General features: G+C 45.9%; 2 protein-coding genes across 2 annotated transcripts in view; both read right to left on the bottom strand.

The window, feature by feature from the left end:
• TWF2 (twinfilin actin binding protein 2) overlaps nucleotides 1–6,618 on the bottom strand; it is a 42,308-nt gene extending 35,690 nt beyond the window's left edge. Inside the window, exon 1 of the mRNA XM_082266641.1 lies at nucleotides 6,501–6,618. Coding sequence (XP_082122767.1) covers nucleotides 6,501–6,594 — 94 coding nt within the window. The 5' untranslated portion in view covers nucleotides 6,595–6,618. The remainder of the gene's footprint in view (nucleotides 1–6,500) is intronic.
• A 10,314-nt stretch (nucleotides 6,619–16,932) lies between these two features.
• The window catches only part of WDR82 (WD repeat domain 82), a 19,802-nt gene continuing 14,234 nt past the window's right edge, over nucleotides 16,933–22,500 (bottom strand). Inside the window, exons 6-9 of the mRNA XM_082265286.1 lie at nucleotides 18,401–18,556; nucleotides 18,245–18,314; nucleotides 17,690–17,832; nucleotides 16,933–17,400 (exon numbers count right to left, since the gene is read on the bottom strand). Coding sequence (XP_082121412.1) covers nucleotides 17,371–17,400; nucleotides 17,690–17,832; nucleotides 18,245–18,314; nucleotides 18,401–18,556 — 399 coding nt within the window. The 3' untranslated portion in view covers nucleotides 16,933–17,370. The remainder of the gene's footprint in view (nucleotides 17,401–17,689; nucleotides 17,833–18,244; nucleotides 18,315–18,400; nucleotides 18,557–22,500) is intronic.

A 22,500-nucleotide genomic window follows, 5' to 3' on the forward strand; every position in this document is an offset into this window, starting at 1 on the left:
CATATAAGGACCCTGACCATGGTGGGGGTTCTGAGACGAAACGCGTTGCCCTTTTGCAGACGCCTGCCAGTGCCTTTAATTGGTAATGAGGTTCCCACACATCTAGGAAAACGTGCCAAAACACAAGGTGCTGCAGCACCACACATTTCACGGTGTCATGATTTTCCAGTGGTACATCCCAATCATTGTTGGCATGTAAGGACCATAGGGGAGTTCCGAGATGAAACGCGTTGTCCTTTAGCAGACGCCCAGCAGTGCCTTTAACTGTTAATGAGGTTCCCACACATCTGCTAACACGTGCCTAAACAAATGGTGCCGCAGCACCACGCATTTCACAGTGTCATGATTTTCCTTTGATATATCCCAATCATTATCAGCATAGACGGACCATGGTGGGGAGTTCTGAGATGAAACGCGTTGCCCTTTAGCAGACGCCTGCCAGTGCCTTTGTTAATGAGGTTCCCACATATCTGTGAACACGTGGCAAAACACAGGGTGCCGCAGCACCACGCATTTCACAGTGTGGTGATTTTCCAGTGATATATCCCAATCATTGTCGGCCTATAAGGACCCTAATCAGAGAGGAGTTCTGAGACGAAACGCGTTACCATTTAGCGGACGCCCAGCAGTGCCTTTAACTGTTAATGAGGTTCCCACACATCTGCTAACACCTGGCAACACACATGGTGCCGCAGCACCACGCATTTCACGGTGTCGTGATTTTCCCGTGATATATCCCAATCATTGTCAGCATATAAGGACCATGGGGGAGTTCTGAGATGAAACGCGTTGTCCTTTAGCAGATGCCCCTTTAATTGTTAAAGATGCTCCTACACATGTGCCATCACGCGTTTCATTGTGTCGTGATTTTTGGATAACAGTCAAGGGGCTTCTTTTCAACATTTCTCACGAATATGGCAGCCCAATCAAATGAATGGGCTGCCCGAAACGCGTGTGCTCTCTGGAACCCACACAAGTGCGAACCCAGTCTTAGAAAATGGTGGCGTGGGTTGCCAGTCTGACAGCCGTGTTGCCATATTCTTCTCTCCTTTGTCCAAGTATATACCAAATCATTGTCAGCCTATAAGGACCCTGACCAAGGGGAAGTTCCGAGCCGAAACGCGTTGCTCTTTGGCAGACGCCTGGCGGTGCCCTCAATTGGTAATGGCATGCACACACATCAGCTAACACGTGTGCCAAATTACATGGTGCCGCAGCAACAAGCATTTCACGGTGTTGCGATTCTTGGATAAGGGTCAAAGACTTCTTTTCTGTATTTCTCACACAATGAAATGCATGGGCTGCCGAAACGCGTGTGTGCACCAACACCCGCACCAAGCTTTAGGATACAGCAGTTTGGGTTGCCGGGCTGAAAGCGGTGCCACCATATTTTCTCACTTTTAATTGGTTATATCCCAATCATTGGTCCTTGAAGAAAAGGGGGGAGTTCTGAGATGAAACGCGTCGGGGGGGTCCTTCACCAGACTCACTGTAGAGTAATGGCGTCTCATCCCTTCATATACTGTCTGCACTGGTCTGGGGACCCGGGTGACAGAGAGCAACCTCTGAATTTAGGAACTTCACCCTGGGAATAATGCAATCCCCTCCCCTTTCTTCTGCTCCGCCCTCTTTACTTGTTAGCAGATGTACTGCAGGTCACTCCCCCGACACAGCTCCAACACTCACCCTACACAGCTCCAACACTCACCCGGCACAGCTCCAACACTCACCCGGCACAGCTCCAACACTCACCCGACACAGCTCCAACACTCACCCGACACAGCTCCAACACTCACCCGACACAGCTCCAACACTCACCCGACACAGCGCCAACACTCACCCGGCACAGCGCCAACACTCACCCGGCACAGCGCCAACACTCACCCGGCACAGCGCCAACACTCACCCGGCACAGCGCCAACACTCACCCGGCACAGCTCCAACACTCACCCGACACAGCTCCAACACTCACCCGACACAGCTCCAACACTCACCCGACACAGCGCCAACACTCACCCGACACAGCTCCAACACTCACCCGACACAGCTCCGACACTCACCCGACACAGCTCCGACACTCACCCGACACAGCTCCGACACTCACCCGACACAGCTCCGACACTCACCCGACACAGCTCCGACACTCAGCCGGCACAGCTCCTACACTCACCCGGCACAGCTCCAAACACTCACCCGGCACAGCTCCAAACACTCACCCGGCACAGCGCCAACACTCACCCGGCACAGCGCCAACACTCACCCGGCACAGCGCCAACACTCACCCGGCACAGCGCCAACACTCACCCGACACAGCTCCAACACTCACCCGGCACAGCTCCAACACTCACCCGGCACAGCTCCAAACACTCACCCGGCACAGCTCCAAACACTCACCCGGCACAGCGCCAACACTCACCCGGCACAGCTCCAAACACTCACCCGGCACAGCGCCAACACTCACCCGGCACAGCGCCAACACTCACCCGGCACAGCGCCAACACTCACCCGACACAGCTCCAACACTCACCCGGCACAGCTCCAACACTCACCCGGCACAGCTCCAAACACTCACCCGGCACAGCGCCAACACTCACCCGGCACAGCGCCAACACTCACCCGGCACAGCGCCAACACTCACCCGGCAGAGCTCCAACCCCCTTCCCCGCGTGTGCAGTTCCGGCACAGTTCCAATCTCCCCCAGTGCAGTGTAACCACTTGAAGCAGAATGAAATAAAGATACGTGATTTGGTGGCAAGTAGTAAAAAAAAAAAAAAAAGCTTGCACTTCCTGTTGTGTCTCCAGGGCAGGAAGTGAAGATAAATCTTCCAATTGTATCACACAGAGCAAACAAACAATGAACTGCCTGGGGGGTGTCACCCTTCTCTCCTCCTCCCCCGGAGGAGGAGATTATTTGTAGATGACTCTTCCCCCAACAGTGACATCACTGGAATACGACTATAAATAGGCCTGGGAAAAGAAAAATCCCCAACGCCGACACTTGGGGGGGGGGGGGTTCAAAGGTCAGCGAGGGGCCAAGAATATCCACACAGGACATCATTATCTCATACAGCAATGAGAGCTCAGCCCGGCCAATGGGACGCAACGTGTCTTCTCCTTCCTCAGACATCTCCTTCAGTAACAATGTATCACCTCCATCCTCAGAGATCTCCTTCAGTAACAATGTATCACCTCCATCCTCAGAGATCTCCTTCACTAACAATGTATCATCTCCATCCTCAGAGATCTCCTTCACTAACAATGTATCATCTCCCTCCTCAGAGATCTCCTTCAGTAACAATGTAACATCTCCATCCTCAGACATCTCCTTCAGTAACAATGTATCATCTCCATCCTCAGACATCTCCTTTATATACAATGTATCATCTCCATCCTCAGACATCTCCTTCAGTAACAATGTATCATCTCCATCCTCAGAGATCTCCTTCACTAACAATGTATCATCTCCATCCTCAGAGATCTCCTTCACTAACAATGTATCACCTCCATCCTCAGAGATCTCCTTCAGTAACAATGTAACATCTCCATCCTCAGAGATCTCCTTCACTAACAATGTATCATCTCCCTCCTCAGAGATCTCCTTCAGTAACAATGTATCATCTCCCTCCTCAGAGATCTCCTTCAGTAACAATGTATCATCTTGGTTATGTATGTAATGTGTACTGGTTAGCGAACTTCCCTACTGACAGCGGAATGTAAACAAAACAACGCCAACAATGAAACAATAAGGAAAAAAAGAGATGAGTGAGGAGGGAGAGGATACATTGTTATAGAAGAGATGAGTGAGGAGGATACATTGTTATAGAAGAGATGAGTGAGGAGGATACATTGTTATAGAGATGAGTGAGGAGGATACATTGTTATAGAAGAGATGAGTGAGGAGGGAGAGGATACATTGTTATAGAGATGAGTGAGGAGGGAGATGATACATTGTTATAGAAGAGATGAGTGAGGAGGGAGGTGATACATTGTTATAGAGATGAGTGAGGAGGGAGATGATACATTGTTATAGAAGAGATGAGTGAGGAGTGAGGTGATACATTGTTATAGAGATGAGTGAGGATACATTGTTATAGAGATGAGTGATGAGTGAGGAGTGAGGATACATTGTTGTTATAGAGATGAGTGAGGAGGATACATTGTTATAGAGATGAGTGAGGAGGATACATTGTTATAGAGATGAGTGAGGAGGATACATTGTTACAGAAGAGATGAGTGAGGAGGATACATTGTTATAGAGATGAGTGAGGATACATTGTTATAGAGATGAGTGAGGAGGATACATTGTTATAGAGATGAGTGAGGAGGATACATTGTTACAGAAGAGATGAGTGAGGAGGATACATTGTTATAGAGATGAGTGAGGATACATTGTTATAGAGATGAGTGATGAGTGAGGATACATTGTTATAGAGATGAGTGAGGAGGATACATTGTTATAGAGATGAGTGAGGAGGATACATTGTTATAGAGATGAGTGAGGAGGATACATTGTTATAGAGATGAGTGATGAGTGAGGATACATTGTTGTTATAGAGATGAGTGAGGAGGATACATTGTTATAGAGATGAGTGAGGAGGATACATTGTTATAGAGATGAGTGAGGAGGATACATTGTTATAGAGATGAGTGAGGAGGATACATTGGTATAGAGATGAATGAGGAGGGAGAGGATACATTGGTATAGAGATGAGTGAGGAGGATACATTGTTATAGAGATGAGTGAGGAGGATACATTGTTATAGAGATGAGTGAGGAGGATACATTGGTATAGAGATGAATGAGGAGGGAGAGGATACATTGTTATAGAGATGAGTGAGGAGGATACATTGTTATAGAGATGAGTGAGGAGGATACATTGTTATAGAGATGAGTGAGGAGGATACATTGGTATAGAGATGAATGAGGAGGGAGAGGATACATTGGTATAGAGATGAGTGAGGAGGATACATTGTTATAGAGATGAGTGAGGAGGATACATTGTTATAGAGATGAGTGAGGAGGATACATTGGTATAGAGATGAGTGAGGAGGATACATTGTTATAGAGATGAGTGATGAGTGAGGATACATTGTTGTTATAGAGATGAGTGAGGAGGGAGAGGATACATTGTTATAGAGATGAGTGAGGAGGATACATTGTTATAGAGATGAGTGAGGAGGATACATTGTTATAGAGATGAGTGAGGAGGATACATTGGTATAGAGATGAGTGAGGAGGATACATTGTTATAGAGATGAGTGATGAGTGAGGATACATTGTTGTTATAGAGATGAGTGAGGAGGGAGATGATACATTGTTATAGAGATGAGTGAGGAGGATACATTGTTACAGAAGAGATGAGTGAGGAGGATACATTGTTACAGAAGAGATGAGTGAGGAGGATACATTGTTATAGAGATGAGTGAGGAGGATACATTGTTATAGAGATGAATGAGGAGGGAGAGGATACATTGTTATAGAGATGAATGAGGAGGGAGAGGATACATTGTTATAGAGATGAATGAGGAGGGAGAGGATACATTGTTATAGAGATGAATGAGGAGGGAGAGGATACATTGTTATAGAGATGAATGAGGAGGGAGAGGATACATTGTTATAGAGATGAGTGAGGAGGGAGGTGATACATTGTTATAGAGATGAATGAGGAGGGAGAGGATACATTGTTATAGAGATGAATGAGGAGGGAGAGGATACATTGTTATAGAGATGAATGAGGAGGGAGAGGATACATTGTTATAGAGATGAGTGAGGAGGATACATTGTTATAGAGATGAGTGAGGAGGATACATTGGTATAGAGATGAGTGATGAGTGAGGATACATTGTTGTTATAGAGATGAGTGAGGAGGGAGAGGATACATTGTTATAGAGATGAGTGAGGAGGATACATTGTTATAGAGATGAGTGAGGAGGGAGGTGATACATTGTTATAGAGATGAATGAGGAGGGAGAGGATACATTGTTATAGAGATGAGTGAGGAGGATACATTGTTATAGAGATGAGTGATGAGTGAGGATACATTGGTATAGAGATGAGTGAGGAGGATACATTGTTATAGAGATGAGTGAGGAGGATACATTGGTATAGAGATGAGTGAGGAGGGAGAGGATACATTGGTATAGAGATGAGTGATGAGTGAGGAGGATACATTGTTATAGAAGAGATGAGTGAGGAGGATACATTGTTATAGAAGAGATGAGTGAGGAGGATACATTGTTATAGAGATGAGTGAGGAGGATACATTGTTATAGAGATGAGTGAGGAGGATACATTGTTATAGAGATGAGTGAGGAGGATACATTGTTATAGAGATGAGTGAGGAGGATACATTGTTATCACTGATCTCTCCTGGTAACAATGTATCATTCCTCCTCCAGCACAGATGCACACCCCCTCCCTCACGCACACAGATGGGGGAGGGGGTGTACCGGGTATGGGGGGAGGGGGATCCCGGTGGGGGGGGGGGAGGGGGGACTCACCGTGAATGCCGGTCTGGTGCGCCATGTTGTGACAGATCCGGAGATCAGGGAGCGGCTCCGGCGGGGCTGCAGAGAGTGGGCGTGGCCGGATCATAGGGAGGGCGGGGCACCGTACGGAAGAGAGGCCAGTGAGCTCGCAGAGGAGGCGGTGCAATTTCACAGAGTGGGCGGGAGCTTTTACGTAGAGCGCAGCCTCAGGGCTGTGTGTGGAGGCGGGGTTATCTCACGAGGAGGGCGGGGCGCTTTACAGTGAGAGAAGCCTCAGGGCTGTGTGTGGAGGCGGGGTTATCGCACATGGTGGGCGGAGTGCTTGATGAAGAGCGTAGCTCGGGGCTGAATGGAGGCGGTGTTATCGCACAGGGTGGGCGTTGCATTTACGGAGAGGGTAGCCGCTGGGCTGAGTGGAGGCGGGTTTATCTCACGGGGAGGGAGTGGCGCCGTGCGCAAAGTGCGGACTTTGGAGATCATAGGGGTGGAGCGTGGCGCTATTGGAAGAAAACGGCCACGAGGCTGAAGGTAGAGGCGTGGCCGTATCACAGAGAGGGCGGGGGCAAAGCAGCCTCAGGGCTCACGGCGCAGGCTGGGCCACATCACAGGGTGGGCGGGGTGTTTGAGATTAGAGCATCGCCTCAGGGCATGCAGAGGGGGCGGTGCCATGTCCCAGGTTGTAGTGTGCCTTACTAAAGCACTGAGAAGGCGTGGTTGAGGGCGGAGCGTTGCACAGTTTGCCTTGGACAGAGTGCTGGGGAGGTGTGGCCATGTACAATATAATGAGCACTGCTGAGGATCCAGGCATGACATTTTGGCAGGGAGTGCCCAGAGCTCTGTGTATTATGCAGTCCTGTGCCCAGCGCTCTGTGTGTTATGCAGTCCTGTGCCCAGCGCTCTGTGTATTATATAGTCCTGTGCCCAGCGCTCTGTGTATTATGCAGTCCTGTGCCCAGCACTCTGTATATTATGCAGTCCTGTGCCCAGCGCTCTGTGTATTATGCAGTCCTGTGCCCAGCACTCTGTATATTATGCAGTCCTGTGCCCAGCGCTCTGTGTATTATATAGTCCTGTGCCCAGCGCTCTGTGTATTATGCAGTCCTGTGCCCAGCGCTCTGTGTATTATGTAGTCCTGGGCCCAGCGCTCTGTGTATTATATAGTCCTGTGCCCAGCGCTCTGTGTGTTATGTAGTCCTGTGCCCAGCACTCTATTATATAGTCCTGTGCCCAGCACTCTGTGTATTATGCAGTCCTGTGCCCAGCGCTCTGTGTATTATGCAGTCCTTTGCCCAGCGCTCTGTGTATTATGCAGTCCTTTGCCCAGCGCTCTGTATATTATGCAGTCCTGTGCCCAGCGCTCTGTGTATTATGCAGTCCTGTACCCAGCACTCTGTGTATTGTGCAGTCCTGTACCCAGCGCTCTGTATATTATATAGTCCTGTACCCAGTGCTCTGTGTATTATGCATTCCTGTGCCCAGCGCTCTGTGTATTATGCAGTCCTGTGCCCAGCGCTCTGTGTGTTATGTAGTCCTGTGCCCAGCACTCTATTATATAGTCCTGTGCCCAGCGCTCTGTGTATTATGCAGTCCTTTGCCCAGCACTGTATTGTGCAGTCCTGTGCCCAGCGCTCTGTGTATTATGCAGTCCTGTGCCCAGTGCTCTGTGTATTATGCAGTCCTGTGCCCAGTGCTCTGTGTATTATGTAGTCCTGTGCCCAGTGCTCTGTGTATTATGCAGTCCTGTGCCCAGCGCTCTGTGTATTATGCAGTCCTGTGCCCAGTGCTCTGTGTATTATGCAGTCCTGTGCCCAGTGCTCTGTGTATTATGCAGTCCTGTGCTCAGGGCTCTGTGTATTATGCAGTCCTGTGCCCAGTGCTCTGTGTATTATGCAGTCCTGTGCCCAGTGCTCTGTGTATTATGCAGTCCTGTGCCCAGTGCTCTGTATATTATGCAGTCCTGTGCCCAGTGCTCTGTGTATTATGCAGTCCTGTGCCCAGTGCTCTGTGTATTATGCAGTCCTGTGCCCAGCGCTCTGTGTATTATGCAGTCCTGTGCCCAGCGCTCTGTGTATTATGCAGTCCTGTGCCTAGCGCTCTGTGTATTATGCAGTCCTGTGCCCAGCGCTCTGTGTATTATGTAGTCCTGTGCCCAGCGGTCTGTGTATTATGCAGTCCTGTACCCAGCACTCTGTGTATTATGCAGTCCTTTGCCCAGCGCTCTGTATATTATGCAGTCCTGTGCCCAGCGCTCTGTGTATTATGCAGTCCTGTACCCAGCACTCTGTGTATTGTGCAGTCCTGTACCCAGCGCTCTGTATATTATATAGTCCTGTACCCAGTGCTCTGTGTATTATGCAATCCTGTGCCCAGCGCTCTGTGTATTATGCAGTCCTGTGCCCAGCGCTCTGTGTATTATATAGTCCTGTACCCAGCGCTCTGTGTGTTATGTAGTCCTGTGCCCAGCACTCTATTATATAGTCCTGTGCCCAGCGCTCTGTGTATTATATAGTCCTGTGCCCAGCACTCTGTGTATTATGCAGTCCTTTGCCCAGCACTGTATTATGCAGTCCTGTGCCCAGCGCTCTGTGTATTATGCATTCCTGTGCCCAGGGCTCTGTGTATTATGTAGTCCTGTGCCCAGCGCTCTGTGTATTATGCAGTCCTTTGCCCAGCGCTCTGTATATTATGTAGTCCTGTGCCCAGCGCTCTGTGCATTATGCAGTCCTGTGCTCAGGGCTCTGTGTATTATGCAGTCCTGTGCCCAGCGCTCTGTGTATTATGCAGTCCTGTGCCCAGCGCTCTGTGTATTATGCAGTCCTGTGCCCAGCGCTCTGTGTATTATGCAGTCCTGTGCCTAGCGCTCTGTGTATTATATAGTCCCGTACCCAGCACTCTGTGTATTATGCAGTCCTTTGCCCAGCGCTCTGTGTATTATGCAGTCCTGTACCCAGCACTCTGTGTATTGTGCAGTCCTGTACCCAGCGCTCTGTATATTATATAGTCCTGTACCCAGTGCTCTGTGTATTATGCAATCCTGTGCCCAGCGCTCTGTGTATTATGCAGTCCTGTGCCCAGCGCTCTGTGTATTATATAGTCCTGTACCCAGCGCTCTGTGTGTTATGTAGTCCTGTGCCCAGCACTCTATTATATAGTCCTGTGCCCAGCGCTCTGTGTATTATATAGTCCTGTGCCCAGCACTCTGTGTATTATGCAGTCCTTTGCCCAGCACTGTATTGTGCAGTCCTGTGCCCAGCGATCTGTGTATTATGCAGTCCTGTGCCCAGCACTCTATTATATAGTCCTGTGCCCAGCGCTCTGTGTATTATATAGTCCTGTGCCCAGCACTCTGTGTATTATGCAGTCCTTTGCCCAGCACTGTATTATGCAGTCCTGTGCCCAGCGCTCTGTGTATTATGCATTCCTGTGCCCAGCGCTCTGTGTATTATGTAGTCCTGTGCCCAGCGCTCTGTGTATTATGCAGTCCTGTGCCCAGTGCTCTGTGTATTATGCAGTCCTGTGCCCAGTGCTCTGTGTATTATGTAGTCCTGTGCCCAGCGCTCTGTGCATTATGCAGTCCTGTGCTCAGGGCTCTGTGTATTATGCAGTCCTGTGCCCAGCGCTCTGTGTATTATGCAGTCCTGTGCCCAGCGCTCTGTGTATTATGCAGTCCTGTGCCTAGCGCTCTGTGTATTATATAGTCCTGTACCCAGTGCTCTGTGTATTATGCAGTCCTGTGCCCAGCGCTCTGTGTATTATGTAGTCCTGTGCCCAGCGGTCTGTTTATTATGCAGTCCTGTACCCAGCACTCTGTGTATTATGCAGTCCTTTGCCCAGCGCTCTGTATATTATGCAGTCCTGTGCCCAGCGCTCTGTGTATTATGCAGTCCTGTACCCAGCACTCTGTGTATTGTGCAGTCCTGTACCCAGCGCTCTGTATATTATATAGTCCTGTACCCAGTGCTCTGTGTATTATGCAATCCTGTGCCCAGCGCTCTGTGTATTATGCAGTCCTGTGCCCAGCGCTCTGTGTATTATATAGTCCTGTACCCAGCGCTCTGTGTATTATATAGTCCTGTACCCAGCGCTCTGTGTATTATGCAGTCCTGTGCCCAGCGCTCTGTGTATTATGCAGTCCTGTGCCCAGCACTCTATTATATAGTCCTGTGCCCAGCGCTCTGTGTATTATATAGTCCTGTGCCCAGCGCTCTGTGTATTATATAGTACTGTGCCCAGCACTCTGTGTATTATGCAGTCCTTTGCCCAGCACTGTATTGTGCAGTCCTGTGCCCAGCGCTCTGTGTATTATGCATTCCTGTGCCCAGCGCTCTGTGTATTATGTAGTCCTGTGCCCAGCGCTCTGTGTATTATGTAGTCCTGTGCCCAGCGCTCTGTGTATTATATAGTCCTGTACCCAGCGCTCTGTGTATTATGCAGTCCTGTGCCCAGCGCTCTGTGTATTATATAGTACTGTGCCCAGCGCTCTGTGTATTATATAGTACTGTGCCCAGCGCTCTGTGTATTATATAGTACTGTGCCCAGCGCTCTGTGTATTATGCAGTCCTTTGCCATTGTAAATAAAAAAAGAAATATGTCCCCGGATTTCATTTTTATAAATCTGGTCACCTTACTTTTAGCCCACCCGCCCGGAGGGGTAGGACCCCTACCCCGGGGCGCAAGGATCCTGACACTGACAAAGGGTTCCAATGGTCTGCCTAGCCAGACCCCGTTCTTCTGGACAGCCGAAGCCGCCCCCGAATACTTGGGTTGAGGGGCTCTCCTGAAGAGATAAGGTGGTTCTTCGTCCCTCCCAAAGGTCTTCTCTGATTTCCATTTGAATGAAGTCATTGTGTGGCCTTTCCTATGTCCCAGACCTAAACACCATAAGGAAATTCCCTTGCACCCCTATATATCGTGCCGGCATATATAAACAGTGTTCACACCACATGTGAAGTATCAGCACGAACGTTATAGCGAGAGCAATAATTCTAGTGCCCATTCAAACTCTAAACTGGTAACCTGTAGACATTTCTAAAGCGTCGCCTATGGAGATATTTAAGTATCGTAGATTGGCGCCATTCCAGGAGCGCTCGCAAATTTTAAAGCATGACATGTTAGGTATCAATTTGCTTGGCGTGACATCATCCTTTATATTTTACCAGAAAAATTAGATATATTTTTTTGCATTAAGGTGCATTTTTTACTAAAAAAAAAAAAAAAAAAGTGTTTTAACCACTTCCCCCTAGGACGACGTCATATGACGTCGTAAACTTTGCGGGGATATACCAGGATGATGCCTCTAGCTAGAGGCATCATCCCGGTACCGTTGTTTGAAGCCGACCGTCGGTACCGATCGATCATTACCCTGGGGGGCGGGAGGGGACGTCCCCCCCCCTCCCGCCGCCTTCCGCGGCTTTTACCGGGGCTCCCGTCCCAGCGGGAGCCCCGAGCACCCAGCTGGCGCGTCCGCCGGCTGGATGGAGTCCCGATGAATGCCGGAAACGGCATCGATCGGGTCTCCGATGACGTAACCCAGAGGCGGCGTCCATGATGTCACTTCCGGGTTAGTGTGCTGCAAAACGGCGCCAAATTTGAAAAACGGCTGTATGCAAAAACGCCGTTTTCGGCGTTTTGCATACAGGGAAGTGTAGTGGAGGGGTTTGGGGTCTTTTAGACCCTCGATCCCTACATAAAGTGTACCTGTCACTGCATATTGCTGTCACAAGGGATGTTTACATTGCTTGTGACAGCAATAAAAGTGATCAGATTTTTTTTTTTTTTTTTAAAACTGTAATAAAGTTAAAAAAATAAATAAAATAAATGGGAAAAAAAAAAAAAAAAAAAATTTAGCCGCCCCGATCACCGTTAGCTCGCGCACAAATAAAAAACGTATACGGAAGTCGAGCCGCGAATGAAATCGCTGTTCAAACCACACATGTGAGGTATCGCCGCGATCGCCAGAGCGTGAGCAATAATTTCAAAAAAAAGAGCTACACTCTAACTCTAAACTGGTAACCGTTAAATAAATTTAAAGTGTCGCCTATTGAGATCTCTATTGACCGTAGCTTGTCGCCATCCCACAGGGGGGCGCAATTTTAAACCGTAGCATGTTGGGTATCTATTTACTCGGCATGACATCATCTTTCACAATATACAAAAAAAATGGGCTAACTTTACCGTTTAGTATTTTTTAAATGCAGTGAAATGTAATTTTTCCCAAAAAAATGGCGTTTTAAAGACCGCTGCGCAAATACCACGTGACAAAAAATATTGCAATGACCGCCATTTTATTCTCAAGGGTCTTTGCTAAAAAAATATATATAATGTTTGGGGGTTCCAAGTAGTTTTCTAGGAAAAAATACTGATTTTAACTTGTAAACACAAAGTGTCCGAAATAGGCCTGGTATGGAAGTGGTTAAGAAATGCTGCACAAATACTGTTCTACAAAAAAATTGCAACAATCGCCATTTTATTCTCTAGGGTCTCTGCAAAAAATATATGTATAATGTTTGTGGGTTATAAGTAATTTTCTAGTACAATCGCGGCTCTCCTTCTTCTGTAAATGACAGATATGATGATGGGCGATTCTGTGTGTAACCAAATCAGAGTTGTGCCGATTCCTGGGGAATTGTGACCGAGTCGGATCATCCATCGTCCCATCAATTCTTTTCGATCCTCCACATAAAAGCTAGATGTGCCGAAAGAAAAAAACTTGTTCGGTTTAGTTATTTACATAAATTTGTTTCATTTGTTTTCTGGAATTTGTTTTGTTTATTCGAGTTCAAATCGATCTTATTCTATTCGAATTCAGGAAGATGGTTATATTCTTTTTATTCAATTCTATTGTTTTTTTTTCTATTCTATTCTATTTGAATTAAAATTAATTCTTTTTGAAATTCGAATTTTAGAAGATAATTATATTCTATTTTTATTTTTTATTCTATTCTTTTATTTTTTATTCTATTTTCTGTCATTTTAGTTTCTGTTCTGTTTTACTCTATTTTATACTATTCTTTTATTTTATTCCTTAATTTTCCATTCTATTTTCTGTTCTTTTATTCTATTCCTTTACTTTCTATTCTATTTTCTGTTCTTTTATTTTATTTTCTGTTTTACTCTTTTTATGCTATTCTTTTATTTTATTCCTTTATTTTCTATTCTATTTTCTGTTTTTATTTTCTGTTTTAATCTATTTTATTCTATTCCTTTCTTTTGCAGTCTTTTTTATGCTCTTCTGAAACTGTAATTCGATAACTATTCGAATTCAAATTTTGTCTGAAATTTTCGTTTTGTTCTTTCAGATTTGTTTAAATTCATTACAATCATAATTTGGAAATTTGGATACATCCACATAACGAAGAATGTGTCTGAACTTTGATTCGGAATGAAACAAACCGCACACTGCATAAAACCGCACACGTCTAATAAAAGCGTTTTTAGTCCTCCCGGCATCTATTCCTCCGATAAGCAACATTGTCGATCTTTGGGGGTTGGCACACAAAGGGAGGGCGTGTCCCAGGAGGATTTTTTTTTCACGTTTCTTTGGTGGACTTTCATATTGATTGGTGGAATTCTACAGTGCCTTGCGAAAGTATTCGGCCCCCTTGAACTTTGCGACCCTTTGCCACATTTCAGGCTTCAAACAAAGTTATAAAACTGTAATTTTTTGTGAAGAATCAACAAGTGGGACACAATCATGAAGTGGAACAAAATTTATTGGATATTTCAAACTTTGGTTAACAAATAAAAAACTGAAAAATTGGGCGTGCAAAATTATTCAGCCCCTTTACTTTCAGTGCAGCAAACTCTCTCCAGAAGTTCAGTGAGGATCTCTGAATGATCCAATGTTGACCTAAATGACTAATGATGATAAATAGAATCCACCTGTGTGTAATCAAGTCTCCGTATAAATGCACCTGCACTGTGATAGTCTCAGAGGTCCGTTTAAAGCGCAGAGAGCATCATGAAGAACAAGGAACACACCAGGCAGGTCTGAGATACTGTTGTGGAGAAGTTTAAAGCCGGATTTGGATACAAAAAGATTTCCCAAGCTTTAAACATCCCAAGGAGCACTGTGCAAGCGATAATATTGAAATGGAAGGAGTATCAGACCACTGCAAATCTACGAAGACCTGGCCGTCCCTCTAAACTTTCAGCTCATACAAGGAGAAGACTGATCAGAGATGCAGCCAAGAGGCCCATGATCACTCTGGATGAACTGCAGAGATCTACAGCTGAGGTGGGAGACTCTGTCCATAGGACAACAATCAGTCGTATACTGCACAAATCTGCCCTTTATGGAAGAGTGGCAAGAAGAAAGCCATTTCTTAAAGATATCCATAAAAAGTGTTGTTTAAAGTTTGCCACAAGCCACCTGGGAGACACCAAACATGGAAGAAGGGGCTCTGCTCAGATGAAACCAAAATCAAACTTTTTGGCAACAATGCAAAACGTTATGTTTGGCGTAAAAGCAACACAGCTCATCACCCTGAACACACCATCCCCCACTGTCAAACATGGTGGTGGCAGCATCATGGTTTGGGCTGCTTTTCTTCAGCAGGGACAGGGAAGATGGTTAAAATTGATGAGAAGATGGATGGAGCCAAATACAGGACCATTCTGGAAGAAAACCTGATGGAGTCTGTAAAAGACCTGAGACTGGGACGGAGATTTGTCTTCCAACAAGACAATGATCCAAAACCTAAAGCAAAATCTACAATGGAATGTTTCACAAATAAACATATCCAGGTGTTAGAATGGCCAAGTCAAAGCCCAGACCTGAATCCAATCGAGAATCTGTGGAAAGAACTGAAAACTGCTGTTCACAAACGCTCTCCATCCAACCTCACTGAGCTCGAGCTGTTTTGCAAGGAGGAATGGGCAAAAATTTCAGTCTCTCAATGTGCAAAACTGATAGAGACATACCCCAAGCGACTTACAGCTGTAATCGCAGCAAAAGGTGGCGCTACAAAGTATTAACTTAAGGGGGGCTGAATAATTTTGCACGCCCAATTTTTCACTTTTTTATTTGTTAAAAAAGTTTGAAATATCCAATAAATTTCATTCCACTTCACGATTGTGTCCCACTTGTTGATTCTTCACAAAAAATTACAGTTTTATATCTTTAGGTTTGAAGCCTGAAATGGGGCAAAAGGTCAAAAAGTTCAAGGGGGCCGAATACTTTCGCAAGGCACTGTATATTTCTATCTTTTTTATTGGCACATATTACACATTTTTGGTGGACTTTGGTTTACTATGAGATCGTTCTTTTAGGAGAACCTGTCAGTCACTTTGCCCCATTAGAGTCTCTTTATCCTGAGCGCTAATTTTGGTCGGTGGCGGAAAAAAAAAAAAAAAAAAAAAAAAAGGACGGAACAAGTTATAATTATTTTACTGTAAAAGTAAACATTTCATTATGAAAATTTATACAGCGTCAAAACATAAAAAGAAAAATGAAGACATGATATGAAGGGTGTGGGGGAGGGGGGGGGCGGGGTTGAACCAGAAAAACTGTTTGAACTGTCAGGACAGCGAACCTCGCTTGAATTGCTCGTTGAGACCGAAAATATTCCAACTCTGTATTGTAAACATAACAAAGGTGTCAGAATTTCCGCTTTAAGGCTCTGTTCCCAGTAATGTGACTCCATAGTCATGCAACTTCAAGTGTGACTTTGATGCAACACTTTCTGGCACTGAAGTCACATCAAAGTAGCGCAGGAACCTTTTCAAAGTCGTTGCAACTTTACGCTGCATAGGTTGGAACGGGTGCCATTGAAATTATTGGGTTGCGACTTGTCATGCGACTGCTTGTCCAAAGTCGAATGACAAGTCAGACTAGTGGGAACGGAGCCTAAAGGGTTAGTCCACCTTTACAGAAAAAAAAAATGTGGAGAACACAGGACACCCATCCCCCCCCTCCTTCCCTCATCCGGTCCTTGCTGCACTTACCTGCGGGGTTGCTGAGCCATCAGCTTCCCTGCAGTGGTCCGGGGATTTGAAATCCCAGTTCTTCTTCTAGGACGGACCAGATGGATTCTGATTGGTCAGCGCTGTCACACAGAGGGCATTGACCAGTCTGAATCCATCTGGTCCGCCCTGGAAGAAGAGCTGGGATTTCAAATCCCCGGACCGCCGCAGGGAAGCTGACAGCTCAGCAACCCTGGAGGTAGGTACAGCAGGGACAGAGGGGGGGGGGGGGGGAAGTGTGTCCAGTGTTCACGGTCACATTTTTTTCTGTAAAGGTGAACTATCAGAAAAAAAAATGTTAATTGAACCCAAATGCATCTTTGCTTGGCATGTATGAAAATATATACACATATATGATAAAAAAAATTCATACTTCAACATTTAACCCCTTCATCACCAACACCCAGAAAATGTATGTGGGAGGTGCTTCCTTCTTTCAGGGGCTATAGGCATCTTTAGAGGAAAAAAAAAAAAGGGAGCGGCAATGGGGTCTTCCCATACCCCATACACAGCAAAGTCTGACAAAGTACATCACAGGGAAAAAAAAAATGGATGACTGGACTGAACTGCGCAGGGGGTTGAGAACAAATAGTGCCCCATAACAAAAACAGCACTAACCATTACTGAAAACATATAAAATAGTGCCAAAAAAAAAAAGAAAAAAGGATTAAAAGCTTCTAAAGAAAAACATTTCCACCGTAGAAGGAAACAGAAGTCTCTGGGCTGAGGGTGGCGGTAACACTCGGAGGCGTGCGATCGGGTATACGTTGGCATGTGGGCGGTTTTGGCAAGTAGAATTTCGCCTGTAATACTGGGGAGGCGGACAGAAGGGATTGTTCCTTATGGTATAAAGTCTTTTGTAATAATCCTTCGTAATTTGTGACTCCGGCTGTGCGGGTCGAAGTCCGATGGAAGTGGATCAGTCGTCGATGGTCGGGAGCCAGAAGGCCTGCAAACCGGAGAAGAAAAATACTATAATCAATCTTTATCAAAAAGAATAAGGAAGTAAAAAAAAATGCAACAGAGTATCAAAGCTGGCCCAATCAAATGATTTCTATGCAAGAACTGCCTGGCTGCTGGGTTTGCCGTAACAGACATATCCACCATTCAAGAGAAGCCTTGCATTTTTACAAATAAAAGCCTTCCTTTGATTGGCCAAGGTGGAGAGGTGGGCAGGTGATGTCAGAATCATCTTGGCCAATCAGATGAAGTCTTGTAATTATAGAGTACATGCTTACCATGTTTGAACAAGCGCTTGCAAAGGTCATGAACTTGGGGTTGAACTGCAGACAGGTGATTGGTCCGGTGTGTTTACCGTCTAGGACGGCCACTTTCATGCCACCCTCTGCATTCCAAACATGGATCTTCCCATCCTCCGAACCTGAGAAGATAGACAAGACGTGAGAACACTTCACACCAGGAAATAAAGGATTCAGGACCCCGACTATCTGAATTCCCCCCACACACGCACACACCAGGGTGCGTCCAGCAGCAATCACTAGCTGTGTGGACAGCTGCGGCCACCAGGGACCTGACATTGATGTGTGCAGGGCTCAGCGGCCACAGCTAGCCGCTCACAGGTGGCAAAAACAGCAGCAAGAATCAGCAGATCCCAGCCGCTGTCCGTTGTATCGGGGGTCGGTCACCCATGTGAATATAGCGGAAGTCTGGAGTCTGCTGTCTACCTTTGTTCTGCTTGCATCTGTTGCCCAGATATACATGATGGTAGACAAGTGACCAAAAAGAGACTGAATTATAAACGAAGCAGAATTGTAAGTTCCAGTTTTATTTACCGATCATAATAAACTGAGAATCCGGTGTGAATGAGGCCTCCAGCGTGACGGCTTTGGTGTTGTTATATCCCTGCCAGAGAAAAACAACAAAAGTTATATAAATATGTATTCCGTTCAGATTTTATCCATTTATAAACAAAAGCGACTAGAACTCACCACGAACGTGTGCAGGACCGCCCCTTTAAAGGCATCGATCAGCCGCAGGAACCCGCCATTGGTGCAGATGAGAATTAATTTCCCGTCGTTGCTGAATTTGAGGGACGTCCACTCACAGGTGCGGTCGTAGCTCATTTTGAAGGTGGCAAAAGGGCCCTGCGATAAAAGATTATAGCATGAAGCTTCAACAATGAAATGTAGAGTTTTGCAAAAATTAAAAAAAAAAAAAAGAAATAAAAATAAATAAAAAGTGGTTTTATCCGCAATGTAGACATTTTACAGAAGTGGAGCTGAGCAGTCAGTGAGGTAAAGGAAGCGAGTGATGAAACAGAAGACAAATCAAACCAGACAGAGCGCTAGGTTAACCACTTAAGGACCGGGCCTATTTCTGACATTTGTTGCTTACAAGTTAAAATCTGTATTTTATTGCTAGAAAATTACTTAGAACCACCAAACATTATAATTATATATATATATATATATATACACACATACACACACACATTTTATATATATATATATATATATATATATATATATATATATATATATATATATATATATATATATATATATACATATATATACACACACACACACATATACATATATATATATATATATATATATATATATATATATATATACAGGGCTTGACAAATTTGCCTGAAATCTAGGAGCCAGCTAAAAAAGTTAGGAGCCAGTTTTTTTTTTTTTTTAAACTAACAACCAAGCTTTATTTAATAAAACTGATACTAAATTTACACATAAATACGACTAGAACCCCACTCTCCTATATAGCGCAATTGGATGGAAACAGACTGTCTGTCTCTTTCCATCCGATGCCATCTGATCGGATCCACGGGATGGATAGAAAATAGAACCACCATCCGTCTGTTTTTGGCGGGCAGGGTCAGATGGCGGCAGATTACCGCTCCATAGAGGAGACTGAACGGTCCGATCAGGTCTGCCTGAAAAACTGACAGGCGGACCTGATCAGACAGCCCGTGTGAAAGGGGCCTTTGGCTGTGGCACGGCGATGAGGAAAAAAAAAAAAGATATATATATATTTATATATATATATTTTTTTTTTTTAATAAGAATTGAAGAAAAAAAAAGAAAACATTTTTTTATTTTTTTTTTTAATAATTAAAAAAAAAAAAAGAAAAAATTATTTTTTTTACATTTAAAAAATAAATTAATAATAACCACACTCCCTGTCCACTTACCTTTAAGCAAAGGTAACTGGACAGAGAGATGAAGCCTTAAAAAACTTCCCTCTCTTCTCCTCTTTGGAAGGAGAAGAAAAGGCATTGAGAACATGCATTACTCCCGGCCACCACAAGAGGGCGCCAGTTCCCCTAGCTTCTCATCTCACAGAAGAAGGCCGAAAAGCCGGGGACTAAATTTCTGGACGGCGTGGAAGTCCGTGAACTCGAAGAGGAGGTGGGGGGCGCAAAAGGGACAGGACAGCTCAAGCAGGGCACCCCAGGCGCCAGGTCGCTAATTCTAGTCGCAAATGCGACCTGGCGCCCGGGATTTGTCGAGGCCTGTATATATATATATATATATATATATATATATATATATATATATATATATATATATATATATATATATATATATACACACACACACACACACACACACACACACACAAATGCAAATGCAAATCATCACTGACTGTGGAAACTTCACACTGGACCTCATGCAACTTGGATTCTGTGCCTCTCCACTCCTCCTCCAGACTCTGGGACCTTCATTTCCAAATGAGATGCAAAATGTTTCACAGTCAGTGATGATTTGGGGAGCGGTGTCATCTGCTGGTGTTGGCCCACTGTGTTTTATTAAGTCCAAAGTCAGCGCAGCTCTCTAGCAGGAAATTCTAGAGCACTTCATGTTTCCCTCTGCTGACCAGCTTTATGGAGATGCTGATTTAATTTTCCAGCAGGACTTGGCACCGCACCCACACTGCCAAACCTACCAATACCTGGTCACATGATCATGGGATCACTGTGCTTGATTGGCCAGCAAACTCGCCTGACCTAAACCCCATAGAGAATCTGTGGGGTATTGTCAGGAGGAAGATGAGAGACACCAGACCCAACAATGCAGAGGAGCTGAAGGCCGCTATCAAAGCAACCTGGGCTTCCATAACACCTCAGCAGTGCCACAGGCTGATCGCCTCCATGTGACGCCGCATTGATGCAGTAATTCATGGAAAAGGAGCCCCGACCAAGTATTGAGTACATCCTATACTGTACATGGACAGACTTTTCACTAAGCCAACATTTCTGTATTAAAAATCCTTTTTTTTATTGGTCTTATGTAATATTCTTATTTTCTGAGATACTGAATTTTGGGGTGTCACTCGCTGAAAGGAGGAACCTGTCATCTGATGGAATAGGTCTGAAACACCGTCTGTCTGATCCATCTGGAAATGGTCGCAGAAGAAGCAGACAATCCTTTCCGAGGCCCATCCGTGAGAACAAATAGGGAGTCTGACTTCCTAAAAGACTCCGTAGCTGTCAGGTACACCCTAATTACCCTGGCCACATCCAAGGCATGCAAAGCAATTTCCTCCGGATGTTTTGGCCTGGGACACAGGGAAGGCAACACAACGTCTTCAAATGAAAATCAGAGACAACCTGAGGAAGGAACGACGGACAGAGACGAAGAACCACCTAATCTCTGTGAACCACAGGTTAACGCCGCCAATTCCAACACCCTGCACGCAGAGGCGATAGCCACCAAAAAGGCCACCTTCTGGGAAAGCGTAAGAAGGAGAATCTCCCGAAGATTATCAAAAGGAGGATTCTGGAGGACTGAGAGCACCAAATTGAGGTCCCAAGGCGGCAACAGACAGTGCACTGGAGGGGTCAAGTGCCTAACTCCCTGAAGAAAAGTACGTACCAGGGAGTATGTGGCCAAGGGCCGTTAAAAGAAGACCGCTAAGGCCAACACCTGACTCTTGATAGTACTCAAGGCCAATTTCTGCTCAACCCTTGTTGAAGGAAGGTCAAGATCCGAGCCACCGAAATAGAGTGAGGATGAACCCCAAGAGACTCACACCACGCAATGTACGTCTTCCAAGTACGATGGTAGATCTTCCTAGAAGTAGATTTTCCAGCTTTTAACAGCGGTGGAATCACTGACTCAGACAAAACCTCTATCCATCAGCACCTCGCTTTTAACAGCCAGGTCGTCAAAGACAGCGACAGTAAAGAGGATGGAAGATTGGTCCTTGGGACAGTAGATCCTCCCTGAGAGGAAGTTTTCAAGGAAAGTCAGCGCCCAACCACACCAGATCGGCGTACCAAGCCTTGCGAGGCCACTAAGATGACCAGAATCCCTTCTGCCTCAATCCTGCGTAGAAGTCTTGGCAGAAGCTTGAGAGGAGGGAAGACGTAAATTAGACGATACTGACCCCACGGCGCCACCAGCGCATCTGTAGCGTCCGCCAGAGGATCCCGTGACTGAGCCACAAACCTCTGCAGACATTGATCAGTAGTTTGGACTCCTCCAGTGTCCTGATCCTCTGAGCAGGATTTTTGCCAAGGACGCCTCCCCAGCCAGACAGGCTAGCATCCTTGGTGACCACCGTCCAATACAAGGGAAGGAAGGATTTGCCCAGCCGAAGCGCCGGAGAACTAAGCCAAAATATCAGGGACTCTTTCGTTCCCCGGTTCAGCCGGATACGATTGTCCAGAGCCAGCAAGTTCTTGTCCCATTTAGCCAGAATCTCCCTTGCAGGGACCTCGTATGGAACTGTGCAAACGGAATCGCCTTGAAGGTAGACACCATCAGGCCCAGCACACGCATGCAAGTCCGTAGGGATGACCACCTGCTGGACAGCAGGAGACGAGTTCGTCCAGAGAAAGAAGCACTCTGGCTAAGGCCAAGTCAAGAGTCAGACCTAGACCCAGAGCAGACTTCTGAAAATTCAGAATCTAGCCGAACTTCCTCAGAGTTTGCATGGTGATCTCCAGGTTTTCCACCAGAGCAGTAGAAGACACCGCTCGCAGAAGGAGGTCGTCCAAGTAGCCCAGTACCGCAAACCTCCATTGCCGAAACAATGCTAGCACCATGGCCACCACTTT

The sequence above is a fragment of the Pelophylax lessonae genome (assembly GCF_965119305.1).
Source record: "Pelophylax lessonae genome assembly, chromosome: 8".
Taxonomy (NCBI): Eukaryota; Metazoa; Chordata; class Amphibia; order Anura; family Ranidae; genus Pelophylax; species Pelophylax lessonae.